At 42.7% G+C, this 19,201-nt stretch overlaps 1 protein-coding gene across 2 annotated transcripts in view; it reads left to right on the plus strand.

The window, feature by feature from the left end:
- Positions 1 to 19,201, plus strand: part of UNC5C (unc-5 netrin receptor C) — a 257,215-nt gene that overhangs the window by 227,373 nt on the left and 10,641 nt on the right. For both annotated transcript variants that reach the window (XM_051789747.1, XM_051789749.1), the window contains 5 exons: positions 1,749 to 1,836; positions 10,784 to 10,952; positions 13,317 to 13,550; positions 18,595 to 18,744; positions 18,978 to 19,142. In XM_051789747.1, coding sequence (XP_051645707.1) covers positions 1,749 to 1,836; positions 10,784 to 10,952; positions 13,317 to 13,550; positions 18,595 to 18,744; positions 18,978 to 19,142 — 806 coding nt within the window. The remainder of the gene's footprint in view (positions 1 to 1,748; positions 1,837 to 10,783; positions 10,953 to 13,316; positions 13,551 to 18,594; positions 18,745 to 18,977; positions 19,143 to 19,201) is intronic.

Here is a 19,201-nt window from a genome sequence, read left to right on the forward strand (position 1 = left end):
ACAGCTCACAGCTTGACCATTTTGCAGCAAGTGCCCTGAACAAGGAGATAGTACCTTGTCTCCTGCTCCTTTGCTGGATCATTTCTTATTTGTTGATGTAATGAAGAAAGCAAAATGCCTAGGTGACCCAGGACCTAGGTGGTTTTGTCCTTCCAGGATGCAGTCACACATAGCCCAAGAAGCAGTCAAAAGTAGTTGGAGCCATGGCCCTCCTCTCTGAGCTACTGTGGAATAGGAGGAAAAAATATCTCCTAAATTTAGGTGAAAGCTGAACTACTTCAATAAATCTGGTACTGACTGCTGAGCAATGTTGAAAATTTGTGCTATACAGTCTTGGATTTCACATTTTTCTAAGTAGCAGCTGAAGGTAGATATTAATACTCAGGTTTCTTATGCCATGGTGGTGCACATTATCAGCAAAGTCTATTAGTCACATTTAATTCACATATATTAATATCAATTTGTGAACAAAAAAAGTTCAATGCTGTAATCCCTTCAAAATGATTAAAGTAATGATTTTGTAAAATAAAACAATCCATCTAGTGCTACCACGTATGCCTCTGTGCCGCTTCTAGATGTTTGTATATCCTCCTTGTGGCGTGATCAAAGCCCTTCACTTGCACTACGCCTACACTGTTGTAACTACGAACGTGCACAGATTAGGTTGTAACAGGCCTGTAAACAAACAAATGCCAGAAGGCATTTTTGGAAAATGTTTTCCTAGCTAATCCCTCCCCTTCAAAACCAGGTATGGGACTGAGCACCTGTACACCAACACGTGGGAGGTCTTCAGCGTAACCAAACCACGTATGCTAAAGAAAAGAGACAGGGCTGTGCGAGGGGTCTATAAAGACTCTCCTGTGTAAATATGTATAAATAATCTGCCCGTGGGTTTCTTTTCAGCTATGTAGTAATAACTGTATTAAAATCCTTGCCGCTGATGTCCAACTAATCCACATCTGCAAAGACAGCTGGCTGAGATGTATCCAGAAGAGTGAAATAGCTGGTTGGTGGGCTATGTTTGTTGTGTAGTGACAAGACATTTCTGCAATGGTAGTAATGTAAGAGCAGTGTTTTTTAATCAAGTGTGCAAAAATCATTACTGAAAAGGGCACTGAGCATATTTGCCCACATTTTTTTCAAGGCTGATAACCCCAGTTTTGAGCCACTTTATGGGTCTAGGCACATTAACAGTGCCAAGAAATCCAGTTTTGTCTCCAAGGTACTCTTGGAGCTGAGCACAGTAAAAGACAGGATGCTAGGCACAAGAAACCATCTTTCAGGAAACAACTAGTTCTTGTTGTTTCCTGGGACAGTGCTCCAGTGCTTTTCTTTCCTGATTTTAATTAAGTAAGAATTGCCTAGGGAGAGATGTCTGTCCCATTACAGCTGTTGGAAATTTTAGTCAGAGTTGTTTGTTTTTCCATCACTTTACAAGGTAAGCAACAGCGTAGCCATCTGTCTGCTCTTTAAATAAAATAAAAGGGAAGAAAATCCTCTTCTCCACTCCCTTGTTTCCATGCGGATGCAAAGGGGAGTGAGAACAGGCAGCTGGATGCTGGAGACACCAGGGTTACAGTAGATACTTTTTCTCCCAAGTTGCTGAAATCATTTAGAGTCTGCTGGTTAGGTTGGCTGAAAATCTGGCATTTCAGGCTTCATCTTCTACCTCTCCTGTCACTCCTCTTCACAGACCCACTTGCCCTTTTTTCTCCATTTTTACCTTTTGTGTCTCTTCTGTTCTGCAGGAGTAAGCTTGCTGATCCCAGCAGGGGCCGTTCCACAAGGGAGAGTCTATGAAATGTATCTGACAGTTCACAGAAAGGAGAACATGAGGTAAAAAACTGCCTTTATTTCCTTGTGCATTAACAGAGGGGGAAAGTGTAGTAACTATAGACCTGTGGTAATATACTTATGCAAAGCCTACTGCGTTGAAGCTGTTTGCTGACTTGGAGTTAAACGTAAGCAAAGCCAAGGATAAACTTTACCATGAAACCAGCTCAGACTTTTGCTTTTATAACCGAGAGTTGTACTCTGCAGCAAGCCCTCAGTCTGGGGGGATGCTGAATCACAGTGGAGAGGAAAATGTGCCAGCATGAGTTTGGTGCAGCAGAAAAGGTGTGAGGTAACCTCTTGATAAAGACCAGTGCTGCAAAGGAGAAGGGAGCAGTGGAGCAAGGTGACAAATCAGCTCAGCAGAGGGGACAGGTGCCTAAGCACCTGACTTGAAAAATCTCCTCTCCTATTAGAGTGAAGGTGAATTTTTATTTTCCCCTTCATGGGCTTGGCTAGTCATGCAGTGAGGAGATGGAGCCGAAGGTTTTGGTGTCCTCCACCTCCTTGCTGCTTAGCCCCAGACAACGCACACCAAGGGCCACCCAGAGCCAATGCTGGGATGACCCCTGTTGTTGTCACCTGTTATCTGCATGTGTAGCCAGTTCATATTCTAGATCTTAATATCTCCTGCATGATCTGGCAGCCCTGACATAAAAAAAAAAAAGACTTGTAATAAAAAGGCCAAAATACCATCTGAAACCATTTAGAAAACCCTAATGAAGAGAAAGGTGAGATCTTAGGCTGCAGAATGGACTCCTGCACAAAGGCTGAATGGCAAATGTGAAACTAAGGCTGTCATTACACGGTACTTTGCCTCTTTCTCTTCCTCATAGCTAGATATGTTTTTTGGCTCAGCCTCTTAATAGCTTTTATTATGTGCTAAGCCGCAGCTGTTTATACAGTGTGTGATATTGAACACTATTCTTTAGCTTGGTAGTCTTTCACTCAAGCTAAAATAATCTGCTTAAAGAAAAATTAAGCAATCCTCCCACCCACCCTTTTGCATACATTATTCATCGCGTGCTCTTTGAAAATAGCTAATTGCAGCTACAGAAAAATGTCTCTGTTCAGAGCTAGTATTGATTCTATTCCTATTACTTTTGGCTGTGTTTTAAAGACATTTACAAGCAGTATTGAAAAAGACTTTTCTGAAGAAGGAAAAAAAAATAAAATCAGATGGCATCCCCTGTTATTCAACTTGCCTCTGAATTTCCCTTTCTAAAATACCTAATTCTTAAAAAACAAAAACACAAACAAAATTTAAAAAAATTTTTCATTCCTATAAGGAGCTATATGTGCAATTATTTCCTTTCTAGCCAGTTATGGGGGGAATCCCTGTTTCCTTATTCATGCAGCTGTGGACAACTGTCACATGCTAGTCTAATTTATTTTCCTCAAGGATCATAAAACCTTCTCTGCATGCTTTGTGATAGCTGTTACTCAGCAAGTCACACAGGGAATAGAAGGATAGGTTAACGTGTATTGGGAAAAGCATGGTTGGAGAGGTTCTGCCTGCCAAACTGAGCAAGTATGCCAAAGTACACCTGCAGAGGTGAACAAAAAGGTGTGAGTCCTCAATTACAATGAAGACTTTAGAAGTGGTTTCTTTCCCAAGGAGAGGAGAGCAGAGAGCAGGCTGCCTTGGCCGTGGGGCAGCAGGGCCTCATCATGTTGTGGTGGTATCACTTTCTGGGTGCACCGACTCCAGCTGCTTATTTGGGTTGTGGCAGTTTTTTAGCTGCCCACAAGCATACCAAGCTTTTGCTACTCTTGGAAACCAGCTTTTTCTAGGACACATAAAATGGAGCTCATCAGGTGTTGTCTAGATCACTCAGAATGGAATATTCACTAAAAAGGGCTTAAACATGACAGAACTGTAGCATCTTCCCGTGTTACCTGCTCCTTTTTCCCAGGTGCCAAGGAGCAGAAATGGGTGGGTGGCACCCAGCTGTATCTGTCTCCTGCTGCAGGACCTGGTACTAAATGCTTCACTTGATGTAGCAGAGCTGCAGCTCAGTCAAAGCTGCTTTTTCTGACTACATGGGCCACAGATGTTGCTTCATATAATTGGAGTCATATGGGTACCACAAGTTACTGTGTGGTGTAATTATTTTTTAAATCTGCTACTGCAGTCTTACACTGCTCTAGCAGAGAGTGATAGTCCCCAATAAGGACTAGCTGCAGACATTCACTTTTGTGGCCAAGCGGTAACAGCAGTGTGTTCAACAAACCCTGTGAGACCCTGTATTTATTTTCATGAGCACAGTGTAAATGTGTACAGGTTGAAAAGTCCTGTTATGTGTTGATGTAGTTTGGGAGGGGACACATAGGAAATTATAAAATGGTTGTTATAATCAGAAGTAAAGGCAGGGTCTTGTTTTTGATATTACAGCTACCACTGAGGTGAGAATGTGGTCTCCATAGCACTACCATGGTGAAACCAGTGCAGCAGCAGAGAGGTTCCCCATCACAGATCACGGATTTCCAGCAACTTAAGATTTAGCTCACACAACTACTTCTAAACAGTCAAGCTGAAACAGAAAATCTGTTATCTCTCAGACTCCTGCAAATTCCCTCTTTTCTTTTCCTTCCTTTGTTTTCTTAATATATTTCCCCAGTCTCTGAAAGGTATAGTACAGAAATTTGAGAGACTTCAAGATCCAGTAATGTCACTCTTTGTGTTGCCTTGTGAATTAGTTAGGAGAGCTTTCTGAGACACTCTATTTATTCCATTTCATATTCATCAAAGCATGTGAGCACCGTAAAAGCACTATCCTTCTGCAGTGAATTGGGGTTCTGGTAGCTTGCAGTAAACACCACTTGGAGGCAGTTGTTTTCTCTAAGTGTGTTAGCATACTTGTGGCACAGTGGGCTTTCTTTTTTACTAGACTGATACTCCAGGAAGTTGTTATTCCTGCTTCTGTCCCGCAAGCTCACCCTCATTCTACCTGTCGTTTGGGGCAGGATGGATGACAAGCAACTACTGGGCTCCGATCCCTGGCTGGTGTGTTGACCTCATGAAATGATCTATGTGTTTTATGAAGTGGCTACAGTGGGGAAAAGGATATCTATGTATATATGGGTGTTTGTACACATATATGTATATGTGTGTGTTTATATATATATATATGTAACTGAAAAAATGACAAACCCATGAGAATATTTCACAGCTATCAGACAGGTTTCTGTCTTGAAGCTCAGTGGCTTTTTCAGTGGTGATCAATGCTTGCTTCCTTAGTCTGGGGAAGTGTGACCAACTTTGAGATTTGCAAGAAGGGGTTCCTGTCTAAGCTGTGGTTTCATCTGTAAAATAAGCACATTGTGGTGACCGGTACCTGGTAAGAGCCTGTTCCCGTGAGTATCTGTGAGAGCCTAGGTCTTACATGACTAAGGGTTAAATAGCATGAGTGTAAACCTCCAACCTCCAATATTTTCTTTACTACCTCAGGTTAAAAAACAAATGTAGCTGTGAGCTAAATTAGTGGAGCTGTGTGCTTCCTTCAGAAACATCTGGCAGTGGTCAGTGCTAGATGGGGTCTGGCTCTTGATGGACCACTGGTTTTATCTTATATGGCAGTTCCCGTGTTCCTGTGTGAACCCCTGCCGAGCTTGCACAGCTTTAGGTGGAGCTGCTCTTGCATACTCTAATCACAGGCAAGGACTGCACTAAACAGATACAGCACTGTGAAGGACACTTCTGTATAATCCATCACACAGGAGGTGTTGCAAATGAGAGTGGATATCGCTGTGCCCACAAAATGTGACAACCCTGAAGAACAGAGCAAGCAGCACTCCTGAAGATCTTGATGGAAGACATACATAAGTGTGCAAATTCCAAATTAGCTACCTAAAAAGAGAGAAGGGTCAGGTGAGCCTTGGCAGGATTTGTATCAATGGCTTTATAGCATAGACATAGAGTGTACATTAAAGTCAAGCAGCTGATCAATGAGTTTGATCCAAGGAGCAATGTTGCCTTTTTCACCAGTAAACTTTAAGCTTAGTGATGTAAAATAAAAGAAATTGAAATCTTCCACATCTCGTTTCTTCGCCTTTCTTCTGTATCTCAGTTGCATAAACAAAATTACTTTGCAGCTCCAGAAGACAATTTCATGAACTGCCAGTCTCTATAATAGAAAAATTCAACGTAAAAAGGATCAGCGCATGAGCAAAAAGGGAGAGCAAACTTTTCAGATTATTTTCCTTCTAAAGTTAGGCTGGCAAAGGAACTAGGGTCAGTAGAGAATATTAAGTTTGAAACTTAAAAAGGAACACATATTAAAAAATAAAGCCCCAGCAATGAAAGGAGAAATAAAATATCTTCCCTCTAACTTCTGGCTAAGCTGTGTAGAAGGGTTGCCATCTGTTGCTACAAGGTAGCCATTCCTCTCTCCCTGCTCCATCTCGTGCTTCCTGAGCTGCTGTGATCGCCTGTAGCATGTACACATGGTGGTAGGGAGAACAATATAGTCCCACTGAGCAGCAGAGATTTATCTAGTTGTGCTTACATCTGCTGTCTGACAGCTACCTTAATGAATATGGTCTGGCTTATTACAGGGAGACAGTTTTGAATGTGTAATCCCATTAAAGACACAAATTTGATTGTGAAGGGACCAGATATAGTGAATAAAAGTTTGTTTGCTTTTAAATATAAGTTGACTGTTCTTGATAAGCTGTGAGGCATGGGAAAACATCTTAAAATATCTGAAGACTTTCCAGTTACTGTTAGGGCCTTCTAATAAAAATGCTAAGCAGTGAATTGAATTTTAGTCTCAGGTCTTTGTAAAACAAAAACATCTCTTTGACATACAGCTTATATCATGGTCATACACCATGTCTTTGGAGTCGTGAAGCTGAAAGTGCAAGTCTCCTCTAATAAGTTGTCCCAAGACAGCTGCAAGCCTAAAGCGAAGCACGTATGGGTGGGGTTTTGGGAGGATTTGGGTTTAGGGTTCTTTTTTGGATAACAACCTAAAAGTAGGTTCTGACCCGCAGTTTTCAAGATGTCTATTTATAGATCTTTCTGGTTTAGAGGAGCTAACTCCCTTGCTCTATATGCTCCCCTGTGTCTCTGTGCTGGATCTCCTGCGATCTGTAGCACATAAATCACAATGTTGGATCACAACAGGCACTCCTCTAGGCTGGGATCCTGGCTTTGCTGGTGCTGCATCTCCTGCTTCAAGAAAAGGAAGAAAATTGCCCATAATGAGTGACTACACAATAACTTGTCTTCAGGGGAATTTGTTGTTTACTAATTCCATCAATTAGTGTTGGGTTCATGCTTTGAAGCAGAAAGATTAATATCTCTTGTATAATATATCTTGTCTACTGCATCTGTTTCTGTTCTCATTAGCTATAGTAAGGCATAATCCTTTTGTTTTAAAATGGAAATTGAAAACAGTGAGAAGTGAGAAAAAAATCTATCAAGAGATTTTCGTTTATTTGTCCTGTCAGTTGTCACAGAGCATCTCTCTGCTCTGTGGGTGCCATTGGGTTGTTTAGCCTCATTCCCCTGAATTTCAGGTGTTTATTTCTGAGATCCTGTTGCAATCTCTAAACACCCTGCTACCTGCAGTCATGTTAGAGCTGGATAGGAAAGGGGTATCACTGTGGTATGCTCTGACATGCATTGTCCCATACAGCACCAGAAATCAGATTTGCTTTTTACCACTGTATCATATTACAAGTTGATGCCTGCTGCGTTGCAGCAAGATCACCTGAAATCTTGTTCAGTTTTATTTCTTTCTTTGCTACCAAATAACTCTTTGGAATTTGTTTTGCTCTAGCGTGAGCTGCTGTACAATTAATAGGATTTTATTTCCTTCTCATATTTTTACCCTCTCTGGAACTTTTGCATTATTTTCTGGCTCTCACTGTTACTTGCAATGATTCCTTATTAATTGTTACCTGTAAATGTAATGATTGTGTTGCTATTTGCATTGTTTTCCACATTGTGAGTAGAAATCCTGGCCTCACAGTAGTCAGAGAGAGGTTTAAGCATGGACTTGAATAGAGCTGGGATTTCATCTAAGCAGTGTCACTGACCCATTTCACAACACTCGAGAACTTCTCTGCAACTCATTACATCTCAATTTTTAAAGGTTTATCTGTATGAGGTGGATGGTGGAGAGTCATTAGGACTGGCAGGTGTTCAGTAATTTTGTTATACCAGTCTGATGTGTATCTGGTCGGGAATTTGGGTCTTAAAGTCAGGCACCCCCACAACTGGCCTGTTTTTCTGCTCTTCACTAATCAGACTGTCCTGTGTCATAAATAGCCGGGTCACAACCATACCTACCTCATCCAGTAAATCTCATAAGTCTGGTGACAAAGATACTGTTTAACAACTTGGGTAAAAAATATTAGGCCTTGGTATTTTTCACATGTCCTTCGTAGTCTTGTATACACCTCCCATCTCAGTTGCTCAATATGCAGCACATTCCAACTTGGTGTTGTGTATGATTTTTTTATGCTTTTCATAATCGGATATAAAATGTCGCAGCATAGAATCATGCTCTTCATTGGAGTCCTAAAATTTGACAGTTAACAAAATTTTGCCATGGAGCAGTGACTGAGCTTAACTTTACTTGGAGACAATTTTAGACTGTCTGATTTATCAGTACTATATTATTTTTTAATGACCTTCTGGGTTTTTTGAACCACATGCATCAGTGCTTGTTGATTTTTACTCATTTTTCACCTAAAAGGCACTGTATTTTTTTTTTTATGGCAATCATGATATATTCACTCCTATATTCTTTTTAACTGCTGGGTTTGTAATTCAGTCCAGAAAAATATGATAACTTGTATTTTTTTTCCTTCCTTTTACTTGGGTCAGTACTTTTAGATGAAGTTAGGTTAACCAGATGATTAAGTCTATAGCTGATCATATCTGTAGCTTTCCAGACAAATATTGTAATTTTGAGAGATCTTTCTCATAAGACTCTATGGTTTCTTTGAAATGTCTTGAATTAGACTGTAGGAGAATGTTCAAACGTCCACTAATGCCCAAGGTCAATGACCATTAAAAACCACCACCACACTGTGTTTTTTAGGCTTCTTGTTACTTCTTATGAAAAAAAAAATAGCAAAGTAAATGAGTTGGAAAAAAACGAATGTGGTAGTAAAAAACTGTTCCGTGATTTATTCAGTCTGGTCTCGCAAGAGGGTGATACCTCATCTTCTTAATCTGAATCCAGAGATTCCCTATGGTATGCAAGAGGAGATAGACTATCTGCTAGTGTTTCATTTGTTTTGTGTACTGTTTGTTAGGCTAAAATTGCTGGTGTAATACATGATAGCTGTCCAGATTGTTATACTTTACATCTTTTTAGAAAGGCATCTATATCACAGCTGTTTGTTTCCAGTCCATGGATTTTCAGAAACAATTGTTCAGTCATTTAGTAAACTCATCAGTTAATTTCCACAGATGCATATCATCTGGATTTACTGATTTGCATACATTTAAATTTTTCAATGCCAGACCTTTTTTTTTTTTTCTCAAATGTCATAAAAACTTCCCACAACATCTGTAGCAACAAGGGACAGTTTTCAAAAGTGCCTTCACCCCATTTTGAAAAAGGATTTCGCGAAAGTTTGTCTTTCATTTTATGTGAGATTAATGGGATAGGCAGGGAGAAGTAAGGAGGACAAAATTAGATTATGCCTGTGAACATAGATTTGCAATAGCCAGAATAGGCGCAATAAATTGGATATCAAAATAACTTCTGTCCTAAATTGGCTTCTTTGAAAACATTATCTAAGTTTACAGCTACATTTTTTGGTCTTTCATTTGGTAAAGACAGAGACTTGCAGAAATAAACAGTGATGTTTTCTCCACAAGTTTCCCTAAGAGCAATACAAATATATTCTCATTTGTAAATGCAGCAAGGGATTGAACCCTTTGCTGGAGCAGAGGATGTGAGGTCCCGTGGGCAGATCTGGAGTTTAAGCGCAGATCACATTGAATGCTTTTAATCTCTCACTTGCTGTTTTCTGGATCATGAACTTGTCCTCTATTATTTAGGGAGGCAGTTGATGAGGCACATTCAGCTGTATTTGTCATACACCAGATGTCAGCATAGTTAAAGTCACTCGTGCTTCCTCTTGTTTTAAGCTCCTCAGCAGCTGGTCTGGGATGGTTTGCACATGCACACATGTGTGCACACACATGCACACTATCATTCAAAAACTACAGTGTACACTGTGTATCCTCAATATTAACATGATTTTCCATAACACCCATTCCTAGTGACTGGCAGCAAGCACACTGGATAATAACTGTGTTTTTAACTGATTTGGGCTTTGAGAGTGTGTTTTGCCCTTTACACTATCCCTTACCATCCCTTCATCCTTTCTCCATCACTGCCAGTGATGCCTGCTCCCTGCAGGCATATTTGCAATAGCCATTCTAGTAGATCCAAATACCTTTTAAGTAAAATGGAGCATCAGTGAGTTTGGTGATAACTCAGAACTCAAACTGCACATCTCCACTTAAGAGGTTTCAGACAGGCTTATTAGTTCATTGTCTTCCTCTGTTCTTCATTTTTCTTTGTCCTGACACTAAATAGTCCTCACATGTAGTGCTTACAAGAGCCACTGTTCATTTTTGTGTGTTGCTGAACAACTACCAAATGCAGCAGTGACCACATTTTGGCAGTGGGTGAAATGAAGCTTCTGCATACCATCTGCAAGGATCCTTCAAGATCAGCAAATGTGATCTATAATCTGCTGACACCTAAGCCTGCATTTTGACCAATGAGTGATATTTGGCAAAAAAAAATTGAAAAGAAATTTGGATTTGAAAAAATAAAGGAAAACTAAAACCTCCTGTTTTGCCTGCACGATCTTTTTATTTTAAGAGAAGGATTTTTTATTTTTACGTACCTGAATGAACCTTTTTGTCTTTTTCAACTCACTTAATGTATCCATCTTTCTGTCTCCTCATCAGGCCACCTGTAGAAGACAGTCAAACCCTGCTGACACCAGTGGTGAGCTGTGGCCCACCAGGAGCCCTGCTAACCCGGCCCGTCATTTTAACCATGCACCACTGCGCAGAACCAAACACAGAGGACTGGCAGATCCAGCTGAAGCACCAGGCTGCCCAGGGGCCGTGGGAGGTGAGGTTCTGGAGCTCCAGCCTGTGTGCTGACTGAATGAAGGGCTCTCTGCTAGTCTTTCACTTCCCTTTCTGAACCTAGATGCCTGTATTTTGGGTTTTCCATGTGAGATACTGGGCTGTTACAGGCAGGCAGGCAGGAGTGCCCTTCAGCACTAAGTATCTAAGCTGCCCAGTGCCCACACAGAGATGCTATCTTGAGGCAGTTTGACACTTCCTAGTTCTAGGTATTTTCCATGAAATAGCCTTCATCACCAGATTTTGGCACTTAAGCTACTGATTGTGGCAGGATATTGCGCCAAAGTCATGGGGTCAGAAGAAATACATAAGATAAAAAGCAGTGCCTGGAAACAATTTCTGTCTGGAAACAATTTCTGTCTTGACTCTAGAAATAAGAATGGATTTTTACAGAATAGTTTTCACTCTCCTGGTTTTTTGTCTGTTTTCAAGAAAGGGAAAATAAGGCTACAAATTATCTCCTTCAGCACCAAGACATCATCCAGCTAAATAAAATGTATAGGCCTTATCTTTCTTTCCTTTTTCCCTCCTAAGATGTTGGTGGAGATCATTTGATTCAGTTCATGCAGCCAGTATTGAATTCTGGACCTTGAAAAGTCAGGGGAGCAGAGCAAGCATTGTTGGGTAGTGCAGGCTTGGTGGGAGCCTGATGTGGTTCTTTGCCAGCAGTGTAGCTGGAGAATGTCCCAGGGCAGTGTGGCACAAGGATCTTCCCGCTGTAACTGGAGCATAAAGTGATGCTTTCAGCAAGTCTGGGCCATCCTGACAGAGCCCTCCTCTCCAGCCCTGTGCTCCTAGGTACCTGCTGCCACCAGTTTGGTCTCATAATTAGTTTGGCAAGGGCCCTTTCTCCTACCAGTAGGTTTAATAAGGTCAGGGTGGCTTCTGAAGGCAGTTGAGCTGACAACAGCAAAAGTGCCATGTCTAACATTGCCTTCAAAAGCCTGTTGTGTGTGTCCCCCTGCCTGTGGCACTGGGTTTTCCTCATGCTGGGAGGGAGCATGAAGCAAAACCAGGTCTATCTCGCCAACTAATCCGCACCCCACCAGCCTGACTCTTGGCACTGCACATATGTTCCTTATTTATGCCTGTGTGTTACTGGCATTCCTTCATTTTCTCCCCCATCCTTCTCCTGCCCTTGACAGAGGTTGCTCTGCCAGCCACGCACACACTGGCACTAGTGCAGCCTCCGCAGCATCCACAGGAGCCCTGGCCATCACACAGCCACCTTCTTCTCTCAATTCTAGAGCAGCTCCTCGAAGCTGAGCCTCACACATAGACACAAGCACAAACACACACACATACACACATTCATGCACAACCCCTGCAACACTCGAGACCAGCACCTCCTGCCAGAGCCAGGAGCTGGCATGGCCATGGGGAGGTGCAGTCAGCAGTAGCACCTTGCCCTCCAAAAAGATTGTGCCACCCCTGCAAACATGTCAGATTTGCCTTCCCTGAGACTAGGGTGCCCAAGGTTAGTGCCAAATATCAGTTGAGTGTACGTACTGCCAGGTGTGTACATTGTGCTGCAGACCTGCAGGTAGCAGGGATGAAGTGGGCAAGTTGTGCTGAGCATCATGTAGCACGTGGTGGCTTTGCTAGAGGCAGCCGTCATCTGCTGCTGCTGTTTTGCTTCTGCACTCTCTCAAAGCCATTCAAAGCACCTTGTCTTGCGTGCAGGATATTGCATGCAGGGTTGAATGGAGAAATTAGCAGGGGAGATGTTTTCCTGCACGCCCAGGGTGGGGAGGTCAGGCATTCAGGCTGTATGTATTTTTTTTTCTTCACCCTGCAGTCTCGTCACGGAGGATTATTCTGGAGAAGCAGCAGGTGATATTTCATGTAGATGTGGCATTTGGCCATTGTAGGGGTTACTTCCCTTCCTTGAGTTTTTATAACTTCTTATTGTCATGCTTAGGAAGTAAAGAGCAGTTATTTATTCAACACGCCTGAGACTACTAGTGTTAAATCATGGTCACTAAATTATTAGTTCTGCAATATATTTTTCAATGAAGTCTTGGTGATATTTTCATTATTTGCCTGACTCTGCCCAGGGCTTTAAAAGCAGATCTGGGGCCCAAAGAAAGGAGTTCCAAGTCTTAAGGGAGGGAGGGCAGGAGGAATTTTCTACCACCAACATCGCCACTGGCACCCCAGAGAAATCATGTCCTCTCTGTGCCTACACAGGAGAAAAGCTGGAAGCAGGAATTTTGTTCTTGATTAATCTAAAGTGCAAACAGCAAGGACTTTTTGCATCATCCAGGCTTGAAAGGGGCATTGCTGCCTCAAAGGAGAGCAAGCTGTGAGGGATCACATGCACTAATTTGGCCTCTTTCTCCCTTAGGATGTGGTGGTGGTTGGGGAGGAAAATTTCACCACTCCATGCTATATCCAGCTGGACCCAGAGGCCTGCCATATCCTGACAGAAACCCTCAGCACGTATGCCTTGGTGGGACAATCAATCACCAAAGCAGCAGCCAAACGTCTCAAACTGGCCATCTTTGGACCACTGTCCTGCTCTTCACTGGAGTACAGCATCCGGGTCTACTGCCTTGATGACACACAGGATGCCCTTAAGGTGATTGTTGATCTCTTGCTTGCTTTCCCTGTCTCTCTCCAGATGTATGAAGACTGCAGTGATAGTGGTGATTAGATCCTCTGCTCCATATATTCATGCTCCCTGGATTATTTTTCTGATTAGAAGAAGAGCTTGGCAGCAAGCTGCTGTTTTACAGTTTAACCTCCACATGCTATAAATTGTCCTTTGCATAGGGATCTCATGCTGTTTTCTGCCCACCAGTCTTTTTTCCTTTGTTTACCTGTATCATATCCTGAATCCTAAGGTTTTTGCATTATTAAAAGGCCATAAGGTACACAGGGCTTCATTCGTTATTCATGTATTTTTAATGCTAAGTGCCAGCTCCCCAGAGATGGAGAAACATATAAATGCTTCTTTGTAAATAGATGATAATGATAAAAGAAGCTTCTGGCCCGTTAATCACTGCCTGCTTTCGTACTGCTTTATTACACCTCTTCGCGTGCAGTTTTTTGTGTTGGGAATTCACAACTGAAATAAACCAAAGCTGTTGCTATCCCTAAATATATAACCTTACTCTTCCTGCATAATTCTGGCATGCACACAAACACATGCTCACTACATACAGATGAGCATATAGATAACCATAATTGCTGTTTCTCTTTATAAATACCTGTATTTATACCAATGGTATGTATAATAGATAGACTCATGAAATACTTAGCTCCAACTGCACATGCAAGAAGGGAGTTTATTAAAAGATGTTTTGGATTTTTTTGCTGTAACCAATACAATTTCACAAATGCCTCTTTGCAGCAAAATGAGTTCAAAGCCTGACTAAGCAGAGTCATCCTGGTGCTGTATATGCTTTTTTCCCCCTCAACTCTGCATGGGAATTATGAGGGTTTAAACCCACATACACTGGCTGGGAGATGTTTGTGTTTCTCAGAGCAGTGACTTCCATGACCGCGAGTAGCACGCTTAGTTTTCCACCCCGATACTATCTGATATCAAGTTTTGCCTGCCTAGGCTTTGCTGGGAGGATACTCTTTCACTATATGTAAGAAAGGCAGCCAAGTATAAGGGTTGAAGCAGGCACATCGTGACTTAAGCATGGTTTTGTCTGTACAGGGCCTGGGAGTTTGGCCTCTTTCGCTGCAGTGGTGTTGTCAACCTTTTAGAAACAATTATTTTCCCTGGTCTGATTTCCCTTTTGTTTTTCCTCCATAAAAAAAAAGTGAAAAGGATGTTTCATAGCAATCAAGCTTCAAAAGCCCTGACAGTTTTATGTCTGTGCTGTATAATACAATTTTCCACGGGTTCTACAAGGCCTGAGGTAATAATAAGTGAGTCGGAGAGCCCTTGGACAGCCAGCTAATGCAGTCAGAGCTGAGGAATCTAATTAGGTGTTACTCAAGAGCTGTTGGTCTGTTTCTAATAGACTGTAAGGGAGAGTTGTAAGGTAAAGTTAATCCAATTCGGTACGACAGTAGAAGGGATCAGGAGAGGCACAGACCCACACAGAGGGACATCCTTCATCTGAGAAGCTGCAGCCAACATTTGGGAGGGCAGCAAGTCAATCCTTGGGCTTCTGCTGCAGGTAGACCCCAAAGTGAAATCATTTGTAATTTTGTGAGGAAAGGTGAGCAAAGTCAAGAAACCACCATCCCACTCATACCTGCTACTTTTTTTACAGCGAGTTCATGCATTTTAGTTTTCTTTTTTTTTTGGCATATCTACCCTAAGACTGGAAGGCTACCCATGGAGTTCAAGATGCAGCTGTCTGGTGGTTTGTAGGAGGACAAGCACACATACTTGCTGACCACAGACACTTACAAAAGTATCAGTTGCCATTCTTTGGAAATGAAAGGTCTAGGGAAGGTGAAGGTTTAAAAAAAAAAGGAGCCTAGTAAACTAACTGTAGATGAGTAAAATAGATGTAGATGAAAGGGTTGACTATGAACTCGTGTATAAACTGGTACGTATGAACCAGTGCATACAAACCACTTTGTGCTAACTATCCCTGTGATACAGACTCAAACTATGACTACTGAGAAAGAAAACAAAAGGTTGGGGTGTTTGCCACGTGCTTTCACAGCAGCTGGTACCACAGCAGCCCTGGCAGTGCAGGGGAGATATCCTTAGCACTGCTATATTGCCAAAGGGAAGGCACTCACTGGGCAATCACCACTGGGAGTGTGGGACATGGCATGCAGACAGGGTTGGGCCAGCAGATCCTGAAGTTACAAGTATTTTGGAGAGGGAGGAAAAGTTGCAGACAGCAGGCAAGGCACCAGCTACAGCATCTCGGTGTCTCGAGGCTGGCTGCTCTGGGCAAAGCATGGCAGGGGGGGAAGAGCAGTGTGAGATGTTCCCACACTGAAATGTCTGAGGTTTGGAAGGGCCTTTGTAGGGAATTATGTGTATTTTAATAGACAACCAAATGCATTCTGTTATTATTTACAACTAGGAATGAGTGTGCCATATGCTGAATGTGTCTTAACAGCCACCAAAGGAAGACAAGTATTTGCAGTATAAAACACAGTGCAGTGTTTATCCAGCAGAAGTTTCCCTCTCATCATGCAGAGTAAGCACTTGCTGCTGAACTGCCAGCATCTGCAGTACAGTAGGAAAGTGTAATGACTTCTCATCAATAAGGACTCAGTTATTGTGGGAGCAACTTAGTGAGGTTCCTGGGGGCTGCAAAGCAGTGTGGGCTCAGCGCTGATCACACATGCAGCACCCTCTGCCCCTCAGGTCCCAAACCACCCAGATGAGATGCTCACAAAAATGCTTTTTGGGCAAGGGTAAGGGGAGCTGTGACCTCGAACACTGGCCTCTGTTTTTTAAGGCTTATTTTTGCACTTTGAGGGAGGTGCCCAAGCTAATCTGCTAAAACAAATAAATGAAAAAAAAGGTAATAATTTCATAACTATAAAGAAATCCAGCTACTTTATTCTGTTTATTCATGTGTGGCTCTGAGATTGGGGTATGTGACCTGTGTGTGGCAGTGTGGCAGGGACTGAGCCTTACAGGCACATGAAAACAGATGCCTCCCACACTAAGGGCAAACAAATGACTTCAGGCAGTAGCAGAGTGGAATCCCCCAACCTGCCTCATGCTGCACAGTAACTGTCTTCAAAAAAACCACACAAAAAGGGGCACAACAGGCTTGTGATCTTCTCTCAGTTATTTCATGCACATTTCCTCTTATTGAAGGAAGGCAGCAGCTTAGACTGAACACCACTGCTTGCCTGTGCCCCATTAATGAGTAGGCCCAGGTTGTGGCTGTTCTGGTTACACTGATGATGGAACGATGCCTTACACAGCACCCTCTCCTATGAAGGGTGTAAGGGCATAAGTCCTGCCTCACAGCGGTGGTGTGAGGCAAGGGGCAGAGTGGCTGCAACCACCTCAGCATGGGGCAAGGAACATGCAGCTCAGGTTTTAGCTCAGGAGAACATAGAGGTGTCAGCCAGCAGGATAAGCATTGCTCTAAATAAAATGCCGTATGGCAGGAACCAGCCATATAAATTCTGAATTAACTAGCTAAGGGGCATGGGAGAAGCACAGGCTGCTCAGCATCCTCCAGTAAAAGCATGTAGAAGGTCTGCAGTGACCAAGGGTCATCAAAAGGGTCCCAGCAAAAGTGGGATATTGAAACTAGACACCCAGATCTGGTGAGTGGATGGTGCAGCATCACACTGCAGTGTTTTTCCCCACAGTAGTGCAGCTCCCAGAGCTGCTGCAGCATGGGCAGGAGCAGTTTCTCAATACCTATACCCCACATGCCTGAGAAGTGGCATCTGCAATTAGCTCACAAGTCATCTTCTGGCCCTTCCAGGGAGGTAATTTGGACATAATGAAGATCTATAGTAATCAGATAATTGCTATCGATTGCTCTTTAGACATCTTGACGAAGTAATTAGGTGGCACTGGAAAAAAGCTGGAACTGATTCATTGGCATAACCGTAATCTCAAAGGTATCCTGATTTTGTTTCTTTTCCTCTAACGGCCAATAAAAGGACATTGTTTTAGCTTCGGGATCTGCCATATGCTGGGATGGGGGCTTTTCTTATATGCTAACTAGCTCCCTGAATGTGGTCAGGAGTAGCTTAGCTAAAATGGACACTCTTTTATTCGTCCTGGGGTAGTATCCTTGTTTTGTGTGCCCACGTATTCCTTGAGCATTCTCACTCTGTGTGTGATTGTCTTTGGCCACATGAGACTTGTTGGTTGGATGGCTCTTTTAATTAAATATGACCAAGATGGGCTGTGTTGGTTTCTAACAGGGCCCATGTAGGTGCCTTTGTACTTGCTTCTCCCATGTGGTCTACAATTAGGCTGTTTGTAGGCAATATTCCACTGTGGTTTTATTAATTAAAGGCTTATATTTATTTTTAGCTTCAGAAAATGACCAGACTCTTGGCTCACTAGCTTTTAATTACGTGATCAATATTGCAGTAACCCTGAACCAACACATTCATATTCATATGTACAAAATGCTCGATCACAGTGTCTTGCATTGTTTTCATACCACCCCCTTTGATAGTCTCAGCACAGGCATCTGTTATCTCCTGTACCACTCTGTCATAGAGCATTTCATCAGGAGGCCACAAGGTGAAAGACCAGTGGTATGCACAGGTCCCATATCAGCAGGACCTACACCAATAAGAGTTTCCAAAAACAAAATAGCAAAGCTACCATTAGATGTCCAGTTTGATGAGCAATGGAGAAGACTGATCTATTTCTGTACTCAAACAGTGACTGTGTGCAAAGTCTTTGCATTCCATATAATAGCATGCAATTAAGCTTCTGATTAAGGACATGCAAAATAACACTGCACCTCCCAAAGGAGAGGTGCCTGCATCTCTGCTGGGCTGCTGCTGTATGAAGAGGGTGAGTGGCTTATACTCAGATCCACTGGTGCAGTTCCAGTTCGCAGGGAAACACAATGCCTGTGTATTTTTTTATCTATATTACACAAGTTACAGCATCTACAACAGACAGTCTTGAGGACTCAGAAGACCATTGTTCTGTCTTGATGAAACCTGACCACTCTTTTCTTTTTATCCCAATACTGCAGGAGGTCCTGCAGCTTGAGCGGCAGATGGGTGGGCAGCTTTTGGAGGAGCCCAAAGCTTTGCATTTTAAGGGAAGCACTCACAATCTCCGTCTGTCCATTCATGATATTGCCCACTCTCTCTGGAAGAGCAAACTGCTGGCTAAATACCAGGTGAGCAACACAAAACGTTCACATTGGATCCTAGCAGTGAGGATTACAGAAATACTGTCATGCACAGGTGTGTTTGAAAAACACCAGGTGCCAGGCTATATTCCCATGGACAATTCTTCCCCTGGACCATTTGCATTCACAGTAGCATGGAGCCCACAGTCTCTGGTCACATAGTATCCATGCCTTGGTCTCAAATCCCTCCCTGCCTATACTTTTTTGCTTTCCTCCTGCAGGAGATACCCTTTTACCACATCTGGAGTGGATGTCAGAGAAACCTGCACTGCACCTTCACACTGGAAAGGTTCAGTCTGAATACCCTGGAGCTGGTGTGCAAACTCTGTGTGCGGCAGGTTGAAGGCGAAGGACAGATCTTCCAGCTCAACTGCTCTGTTTCAGAGGTAAATGACCTTTCCTCCCATTGCTACCTGTTTAGTGATTCCCATTTTCCTCCTGACTG

The sequence above is a fragment of the Manacus candei genome, unplaced genomic scaffold (assembly GCF_025592945.1).
Source record: "Manacus candei isolate 608988 ecotype Guabito, Panama unplaced genomic scaffold, ASM2559294v1 h1tg000028l, whole genome shotgun sequence".
NCBI classification, from domain to species: domain Eukaryota; kingdom Metazoa; phylum Chordata; class Aves; order Passeriformes; family Pipridae; genus Manacus; species Manacus candei.